Source organism: Macrobrachium nipponense, chromosome 31 (genome assembly GCF_015104395.2).
Source record: "Macrobrachium nipponense isolate FS-2020 chromosome 31, ASM1510439v2, whole genome shotgun sequence".
Classification (NCBI taxonomy): Eukaryota; Metazoa; Arthropoda; class Malacostraca; order Decapoda; family Palaemonidae; genus Macrobrachium; species Macrobrachium nipponense.
The window spans coordinates 2,149,048-2,158,875 of record NC_061093.1 but is presented as its reverse complement, the minus strand read 5'-3'; the positions used below and the strand labels follow the sequence as shown (position 1 = coordinate 2,158,875).

Sequence of the window (9,828 nt, the reverse complement as noted above, 5' to 3'; positions counted from 1 at the left end):
CTAGCGACAGTCGGGCAGAGAGCGATGCGATGCCTGTTCGAACTCAAAGGCGGCCAAAGGCAAACTGGTATACGTATACCCGGGTGGGAGGGAACCCTCCCACCCGGACGGTAGTTTAACTACTGAAGTGCCTTGCCATAAAGGTCTAGCGGCCATTCCCAACTTTTGCTGAAGGTAACTCCTAATGTAAAGGACGGAGGGTTTGTATATCGGGTAAAAACAATCAATACTTTTCCTAATATTTCTGTACTTCCTATTTGTGGATAAAATAGGGAAGTCCATCTCTGCTGCCATTTCTTGCGGATGTATCTTCTAATAACTGGATGCATATCCAAATGTGTTGCCTTATTAGTTAAGAAATCACATCTTACAGCATCCTTTGCTTCACTATCAGCCAGTTTGTTCCCTTCTATACCAGTATGCCTGTGGTAAAAATAAACCTGTTTCATATTAGTGGTCTCTGTAGCTTTTGTTTACTTTTGTGGTTCCTTGCTGACGTGTCTCGTATTACAGCTGTAGACTCGCCAGATTATGGTACAATGCTTGATTCTTTGTATATGTTACTTATGATGCCCCTTTGTATGTTATGTGCTTTGTGTATATTCTTGGTTATACTGTCTTTCATAAGGAGTGTGATTTATGTACCTTCTTAAGCTAGCCATACACGATAGAGACTGGCACGGCGGTACTGGCCCTCCGCGCCAGACCCCTAAGGATTGCCCATACACGATGGAGACAGGATTTCAAGAGGACAACATGCTCTGCCATCTCTGGGAGTCAAAATCTACGTCTGCGTTCTCATCAATTTTCTTGCAGACCTCTAATAACTCTTCATAGGCAGCCTGCTTTTTAGATTTATTAAAATAATCTTCACTTTTTACCTTCCATAAACACGGATGAAGTCTATAAAGTTCAATGAATTCAGTAACAAAATCTTGAGTTAAATATTTGGTTGCCTGCGACATACTTGAGAAGTTGCAATGAGGACACTGCTTAAAACGATATGTATGGAGGCCAATCTTCGTCCTACGGGTGAATAACATTCAGTCTCAGGTATCATACTTGTTTCATTCTTGAGGGATGGTCAGGACTCTGGGAGGCTAATCTCTTCCCACACACGTTAGGGACTTGCGCGGCGAGTCAGCAAATTGCAACGGGACAGGACAGGATTTTCAACATGCTGAAAGGATGGCGAGCCAAGACAAGCCCGACGAGACTGGCTTTTTTCCCCCCATACACCATAAAGACTGGACCGATGCGGGACAATCCCCTTGAAATTGACGGGCCAGTCTCTATCGTGTATGGCCAGCTTTAGTTAACTTAAGTGTTTTTTTATGTTTATGTCTGTGTTCAACAACGTGTTTTTTATTTGCAGTGTACTACTGTAGTGGAATTGTTTACTGAATAAAACCTTGATTCTGGTTACACCGGGTTTACTTCAATTTATTCAGTAAAACAATTCAATCGCCATGGAACGGCTTCTACGCCCTCCCCGGTTCGAGGTGGACCCTGACTCTGCCCAGGCCGCCAAGGAGTGGACACACTGGCTGAGGACATTTACAAACTTCATTCAAGCAGTGCAGCTGACTACCCCTACGCTTGACAAACTGGTTCTTCTCACTAACTATGTGGCTCCTAGTGTGTATGACTTTATTTCCGAGTGTGAGACTTATGAGAAGGCTGAAGAGGTTCTGACATCTTTGTACGTGAAACCAAAGAATGAAATATTTGCCAGACATTTACTTGCGACTCGCAGGCAAAACTCAGGTGAGTCCCTGGATCAGTTCCTGCAGGCACTGAAGCTACTTGCTAAGGACTGCCAATTCAAAAGTGTAACTGCGGAGGAAGCGTGTGACAGTTATGTTCAGGATGCCTTCATTAATGGTTTGGTCTCGTGTGCAATACGCCAGCGTCTGTTGGAGAATAGGACACTGAACCTAAATACTGCTTATGAACAGGCCCGCACTCTGGAAATGGCCCAGAAGCATTCAGCCTCCTACTCTTCAGCAGAACCTGTCAATGCTGCTGTGTCAGCAGTGAGTCGAGAGGAGGAATTGTCTAGTGCTGAAAATAACAGTGAGTCTGTTTCTGCTGCTACTTCTGGTGCTCGATGTTTTTTTTGTGGGAACAACCGGCATCCCCAGACTCAGTGTCCTGCTAAAGACGCAGTGTGTTTGAAATGTAAGAAGCGAGGGCATTATGCTAGGGTGTGCCGCCCTGTGAAACAGGTGAGTGGCTCTTCTAGCCCAAAACATTCCGCAGCAATGCTAGCTTCAATAGTGGGGGCCTCCCCTAAGTGTCTTGAAAAATCCATAACACCTCTCAAGCTTAATGGTAGCTCTGTCAGTGCCCTTATTGATACTGGGAGTTCAGACAGCTTTGTGCATCATGATATAGTGGACCTAAACAAACTAACTATGTCTCCAGAGCATGGAAAAGTCTCTATGGCTAATGAATCCCTGTCCTGAAACATCTTAGGTCTGTGCACTGTGGACTTGGAGTTGCAAGGAGACTTATCACGGTGTTGAACTCAAGGTGTTACAAAGCTTATGTAGTGATGTGATACTAGGGCATGACTTCCTGAGGAAACATTCTGGTCTGGAAATGGATTTTGGAGGAGAAAAACCTCCCTTGAAGATATGTTCACTAGGTGTTGTTAAGGTGACCCCTCCTTTCCTTTTCAAGAACCTGACACCAGATTGTAAACCAGTGGCTAATAAGTCAAGATTATACTCCTTGAGTGACAAGAAGTTCATTGAAGCCGAGACTGAGCGTATGATGTCGGAAGGAATAATAAGGCCTAGTAATTCTCCTTGGAGGGCTCAAGTGCTGGTGACATCAGGGGAGAATCAGAAAAGGAGGATGGTTATAGATTACTCTCGTACCATAAACAGGTTCACTGAGCTTGATGCCTACCCCCTGCCAAAAATCGACGAGATGGTGAACAACATTGCACGGTACAAGGTGTTCAGTACCTTAGATCTGAAAAGTGCTTACCATCAGGTTGCAATAAGAGAGAAGAAGAGAAACCGTACACTGCATTTGAAGCTGGGGGCAAACTTTATGAGTTCAGTCGCATTCCATTTGGAGTGAAAAATGGAGTAGCAGCTTTTCAACGTGTGCTTGACGAAATCCTTAAGAAAGAAAAAGTAAGTGGTACTTTTGCTTATGTTGACAATGTTACTGTGTGTGGTGAGACAGAGGAGGAGCATGACCAGAATTTACGGAGGTTTTTGAAGGTGGCTGAGGAGTACAATCTCACTCTAAACTAGAACAAGTGTGACTTCAAAGTCAGATCCATTAAATTACTTGGGTATTCAGTAACAGATGGGGAAATCAAACCCGATCCGGAACGCTTGCAACCACTGTGGAATCTTTCACCCCCTAAAGATGCAGCTTCTCTTTGCATGACCATGGGATTGCTTGCACATTACTCAAGATGGATACCTAAATTTTCAGAGAAAATCTGCCCTCTCACACAAGCCAATGGTTTTCCTTTGTCCACTGAAGCACTGCTAGCTCTCGGGAACTTGAAGAAAGACATTGCTAGTGCGGTGGTAACGGCCATTGATCCCTCCTCTCTTTTCACTGTGGAAACGGACGCCTCTGATCATGCGATAGCAGCTACTCTGACACAGAATGATCGCCCAGTGGCTTTCTTTTCCCGCACTCTCACTCGCAGTGAACAAGGACATTCCTCAGTAGAAAAGGAAGCTTATGCCATAGTGGAGGCATTGAGGAAGTGGAGACACTACTTAATTGGACACCACTTCAAGCTCATCACTGACCAACGTAGTGTAAAGTTTATGTTTGACTCTAAATCAAACAGTAAAATAAAGAATGACAAAATAACGAGGTGGCGAGTTGAACTCTCATGTTTTCACTATGTCATAGTATACCATCCAGGAACAGAAAACATACCAACTGATGCTCTCTCCCGCATCTGTGGTGCCACTACTTCTGATAAACTCCAAGAACTTCATGGAATCCTATGTCACCCTGGGATATCTCGCATGATGCATTTTGTCCAGGGGCGGAATCTACCTTACTCGGTAGAAGAAGTGAGGAAAATTACCACCTCTTGCCAAGTGTGTTTAGAGCTCAAACCTCAATTCATCAAATCCTCGGGACAACTGATCAAAGCAACCCAGCCTTTCGAGAGGTTGAACTTAGATTTCAAAGGCCCAGTTCCCTCTCAATCTAGAAACAAGTACCTCCTCACTGTTGTGGATGAATTTTCAAGGTTCCCGTTTGTTTTCCCTTGTGCAGATATGACCACTAGAACTGTCATCGGTTGTTTGGTGCAACTTTTTGCTTTGTTTGGCATGCCAGCGTACATCCACACTGACAGGGGTGCATGTTTTATGTCTGAAGAGCTGAAGGATTTCCTGATGAAGAAAGGTGTTGCTACCAGTCGCACTACACCTTATAACCCTAAAGGGAATGGTCAGGCTGAAAAATATAACGGAATTATATGGAAAACTCTGACATTAGCCCTTAAGACAAGGAACCTTGATGTGTCTCAGTGGGAAACTGTTCTCCCAGATGCTCTCCATTGTATATGCTCCTTGTTGTGCACTTCCACGTACTCACGAACTGTACTCCTCATGAGCGCCTTTTCCTGCATAGTAGAAGGTCCACCACCAGCCAATCGTTGCCTACTTGGCTCATCCAAGGAGGGCCTGCTCTCCTGAGACGCCATGTAAGATACAGCAAGAACGACCCCTTAGTGGATGAGGTTGAAATCGTAGAGGCGAACCCCGAGTATGCTCATGTGAAGCTTCCAGATGGTAGGGTGACTACAGTTTCATTAAGACATCTTGCTCCTAAGGCTAGTGACAACCGTGAAAGTACAGATGCTGGGGTTCCTGTATCTCAGTCCGAGGTTCCTGAGGAATTGTCAGTTGCAAATGCTCCTCAGGAGATTGCACGCGGTCTCTCCCATGTGGATATTGCTTCTCAGCATGACACTCTTCAGGAATCCCGTACAGTCCCTCAACAGGTAGCCTCACCTCCTCCACTTCGAAGGTCAGAGAGAGTGAGGCAACCTCCAAAGTACCTTCAGGATTACTCCAAGTGAACTTAACTGAGAAGGGAAGAATGTGGTAAAAATAAACCTGTTTCATATTAGTGGTCTCCATAGCTTTTGTTTACTTTTGTGGTTCCTTGCTGACGTGTCTCGTATTACAGCTGTAGACTCGCCAGATTATGGTACAATGCTTGATTCTTTGTATATGTTACTTATGATGCCCCTTTGTATGTTATGGGCTTTGTGTATATTCTTGGTTATACTGTCTTTCATAAGGAGTGTGATTTATGTACCTTCTTAGTTAACTCAAGTGTTTTTTTATGTTTATGTCTGTGTTCAACAACGTGTTTTTTATTTGCAGTGTACTACTGTAGTGGAATTGTTTACTGAATAAAACCTTGATTCTGGTTACACCGGGTTTACTTCAATGCCCTGGAACCCAACAAAACTTAACTGATTTGTGGCGAACAGAAAAATAAAAACGCCATTCCTGAGCCTTTTGAATTAAGGGATCTTAGGGCTAAACTTCTTTAGAGCCTCTAAAACAATTCTAGAGTCACTACATATTACTGTGGATTTAAATTTCTTATCAGATGCAAGGTTTGAAGCATTAACTATGGCTGTTGCTTCAGTAGTGAATGTGGATGAGGAATCTGGTATACTTTTTTTTATATGATTTCCCCTCACACACCACTTCACAGCCCACTCCATCTTCTGATTTTGATCCATCAGTATAGATTTTCCTGTCATTTATATGGCTCTCATCATGCTCCAAAAACTTGTTTCTGACTTCTTCTTCTGAACGACCTTTCTTCTCGATCTCTTTAGTGCATGTATCTTGAAATAAACCAAAGAGGGATAGCAGGATCTTCTGCTAAAAAAGTTAAGTATATCTTAGTTTTACCAGACCACTGAGCTGATTAACAGCTCTCCTAGGGCTGGCCCGAAGGATTAGATATTTTTACGTAGCTAGGAACCAATTGGTTACCTAGCAACGGGACCTACAGCTTATTGTGGGATCCGAACCACATTGTATCGAGTAATGAATTTCTATCACCAGAAATAAATTCCTCTGGTTCCACGTTGGCCGTGCCGAGGATCGAACTTCGGACCACCGGATCGGTAGTCGAGTGCGAAATCCACTCGGCCAACGAGGGACTAGGATCTTCTGCATTTTTATATTTCCATCCTCCAGTTCACCCAGCTGTCTGATTTGAAATGGTGTTGAAGATCTACTAAATCTAAAAAGACTTGAATCACACTGTTTCAACATCTCAAAAGAAGGATTCTCTCTAGTGCTTTTCAGCAGCATGGTGTATCCCCTTAGGTCCAGTGGTAGCTGATGGGAGACTACATAGAAATTTTCAGGGGGTGAAGTTCTAGAAGCTCCAGTACAGATCCTTAGCCCCATATTATGCACAATGTCCTATTCCTTAACTTTAGTCTTTGAAGCAGATGAGTATACTTGGCAGCCATAGTCTAACTTGGATAAACATACTGCTTTGTAAAGCCTTAACAACGATTTCTTATCAGCGGCCCAATTAAAATTAGATTGTACTACTTTTAGTGATCTCTTCACTTTCATTTTTAACTGGTCAATATGATAATTCCAAGTGAGCTTTTCATGAAAGACCATTCCTAAATATTTTGCTGCAGTGGAGTAAGGAAAAATAGTTCCATTTAAGGTTAGAGTTGGAATGGTTTCCTTAGTTCAGCGCATGCAGAACCGAACAGCAACAGCTTTTGATTAAGAAAATCGACATCCATTCTTATTAGCCCACTTGCTTACTTTATTGATGGCTCTTTGCATGAATCTGCTAGTAGAAACTGCATCATATCCTGTGTAGTACAGAGCCAAATCATCTACAAATGGAGAGCCTTTTACTGGTGATGGTATATTTTCTAATACATCATTAATGGCAACAGCAAAGAGGATGACACTAAGGACACTACCCTGAGGAAATCCCTCTTCATGTAAGAAAGGTCACGATATATGATTTCCAGCTCTTGCCTTAATATGTCTTTCTGATGAAAACGAATCTACATGTCTGATAATTTTTCCTTTAAGGCCTATCTTATACAACTTTTTTATGATACCAAAGCACTGTGTGGTGTCATGTGCCTTTTCCAAATCAAAGAAAACTCCTATTGTTTCGCTCTGTCTAGCAAAACCTTGTTGTGTTTGGTTTGAAAGCCTGAGCAAGGGATCCAAGTAGATCTAGTTTTTCTAAAGCCAAACTGAAATGGAGAGGGCAATTTATTTGTTTCTAAATGCCACACAAGAAGTCTGGTATTAACCATCAGCTTACAAACACAACTGGTGAGAGTTACTGGCTTGTGCTGCTGGCTAAAGGATCCTTGTTTGGTTTCTTCATGGGGATAATTAATGATAATATCCAGCTCTTAGGAATAATGCCAGTTTCCCAGGTTCATTTATTATATCTAGAAGAAATTTCTTTGACTTTTCTGGGAGTTGTTTCAGCATTTCATAACATATTTTATCTTCACCAGGGGCTGATGCTTTAGTATTCTGCAAGGCATCTTTGAGTTCCTGCAGTGTAAATTTTGCATCATATGGTTAAAAATGATTTTCACTTAAATTAAGAGAAATCTGGTCTTTTCTAATGTCTTGGAATTCTCAGCGGAAGGCCCTCGAGTGTGCATTTGCGTGTCCTAATTGCAGAGAGGCTTAATGTGAATATGTGCTGGCAGGTAAAATTGTGAATAGCTTATGGAATCGAAAGTTAAAACAGGATATTTTAGAAAGATTTTAAAAGTACAATTCTGTTAGTGCAATCATGGCAAAGTGTGAGGCATTCGAGGAGGCAGTTTGGGAATGTGGGGACCCCACACAGAGGGGAGCAAAGAGAGTTCAACGAAGCGGGCATCGAGAGGGAGGAGGAATTGGCATTGCCACTGGAAGAAGTAGCTACAATGAAAACAAATTACCAGAAAAAGAAGGAAGATGTGGTAAAATCGAGCTCCAAGGCAAGAGTGAAATGTGAGTTTTGCGGGATTGCACACCAGAGGGGTAGTGGCAATTGCCCTGCTAGCGCTGCGGAATGTTTTCACTGCGGGAAAACAGGACACTTTGCAAATCGTTCTATGGGAGCAAGAGTCGTAATCCTAGCAAGGGCGCATTGGATGGCAAGATTGGCACCATTGCTGCGAGCAGAATCAGCAGCGGACGAGAGGATATGCGGAAAACGACGTCAGCGGATGGCAGGTCTGATTGAGAGGCATTAAGTGTTGATGCTGCATCATGCACACAACCGACTGTGGATGTTACGGTCTTGTGTGGTAAAAGTAATAAAAGTTGCAAGTTAGAAGCTGTAGTAGATACTGGGGCTGAGGTATGCATTGCTGGGTCAGTCTTGGCACGGAACCTGGGAATTGATGTGAAAAATCTAAATAAAGCAGAAGTAAAACTACAACATGCAGCAGGAGGTCTAATGAGTGTAATGGGGTATTGTCAGGTCAACATTAAGTGTGGCAGCATGTCAACAAGTGAGCATATGTATTTTTTCAATGGGACATGTAAGCTATTTCTGTCATTTAGTGCATGCAAATAATTAGGGTTGGTGGATCCTAATTTCCTGAATCACACAGCTTTTAATTTTCATGGGAATGAAGTTGTTGGCATAGGGGGAGATTAATGAGAGACCCAATGAGTGCCACACTCTCCCACAGAGATGTCCCCTTATTCAAGCATTGGCTGTGAATAGAAGACCCTTTCCCATAATGAGCGGCAAACCATACCACACATACCTGCTGCCAGGTGTAGTGCCGCACGCTTACCATAAACCAATTACTGTCCCTAAACATTGGGAGAAAGAGGTCAAGAAGCAGATGGATGAGGATGTTTTATCAGGTATCTTGCAACCTGTGCCTACCGGGGAGGTAACTGAATGGTGTGCCCGCATGGTGGTGGTAGGCAAGAGGGATGGCATTCCAAGGAGGACTGTTAATTTTAAAAAACTCAATGCATGCTGTAAAAGGGAAACGCATCATATGTTTGCACCATTTGATATAGTGTCAAGTGTCCCGGTACATACTTTTAAGACTACTGGAAATTCCATCAGGTAGTAATGGAAGAAGAAAGTCAAAAGCTTACGACTTTTATAACCCCTTGGGGGAGGTATCAAATTATTGCAAACCCATAGGGCACTGCGCTGCCCCAGACGCATACAGCAAAAGATTTGATGATGTAATGTGGATATACCGAGGAGATTTAAATGTATTGATGATATCTTATTGCATGATTCTAGCACAGAAGAGGCTTTTTGGCATACTTTTAATTTATTGTCAGCATGTGCAAGGAATGGTGTAACTCTGAACCCACATAAATTCCAGTTATATCAGAAGGCCGTGAATTTTTTGGGCTATAATGTTGGGTGGGATATATATCTGCCTTCGGAGGATAAACTGGCTGCTATAAAGAAGTTCCCAATGCCTGATCAGCCACCATATCCGATATTCGGTCGTGGTTTGGGCTGGTCAATCAGTTGGTGCCCTTCGTTGCAATGGCCCCTGTCATCGCACCATTTCAGGAATTATTGAAAAAGGGGGCCAGTAAAAAAGTGTATTGGGATGAACTTTTGATGTCTAAATTTGAATATGCTAAAATTGAGTTGTGTAGATTAATATCTGATTATCATTATTTTGATAAGACAAAACCAACCATTGTTATATCTGACTGGAGTAAAGAGGGGATAGGCTTTGTCGTATTACAGCAATATTGTTCTTGCATATGTAATGATGTGCCTTTCAAAAGAGGAATTGAACTACGCTCCTATCAA

The 9,828-nt window shown here is 42.7% G+C and overlaps 2 protein-coding genes across 2 annotated transcripts; both read left to right on the top strand.

Moving 5' to 3' along the window:
* Positions 1 to 1,469: 1,469 nt before the first annotated feature.
* On the top strand, positions 1,470 to 2,468 carry LOC135206539 (uncharacterized). Its single transcript, XM_064237892.1, has one exon. The coding sequence runs from the start codon at positions 1,470 to 1,472 to the stop codon at positions 2,466 to 2,468; it is 999 nt and encodes a 332-aa protein (XP_064093962.1).
* A 136-nt stretch (positions 2,469 to 2,604) lies between these two features.
* On the top strand, positions 2,605 to 5,080 carry LOC135206538 (uncharacterized). Its single transcript, XM_064237891.1, has 4 exons — positions 2,605 to 2,773; positions 3,004 to 3,149; positions 3,273 to 4,598; positions 4,832 to 5,080. Exons 1-4 carry the CDS (start codon positions 2,605 to 2,607, stop codon positions 5,078 to 5,080), a joined length of 1,890 nt encoding a protein of 629 aa, XP_064093961.1.
* The last annotated feature ends 4,748 nt before the right edge of the window (positions 5,081 to 9,828 follow it).

Excerpts from the sequence above, each read along its gene's own strand:
- LOC135206539 (XM_064237892.1), top strand. The coding sequence starts at position 1,470 with ATGGAACGGCTTCTACGCCCTCCCCGGTTCGAGGTGGACCCTGACTCT.
- LOC135206538 (XM_064237891.1), top strand. The coding sequence starts at position 2,605 with ATGGATTTTGGAGGAGAAAAACCTCCCTTGAAGATATGTTCACTAGGT. Across the intron at positions 2,774-3,003 it reads CATTGAAGCCGAGACTGAGC|GTTGCAATAAGAGAGAAGAA; the intron begins GTATGATGTCGG and ends GCTTACCATCAG. Across the intron at positions 4,599-4,831 it reads CTTCCACGTACTCACGAACT|GCTAGTGACAACCGTGAAAG; the intron begins GTACTCCTCATG and ends CTTGCTCCTAAG.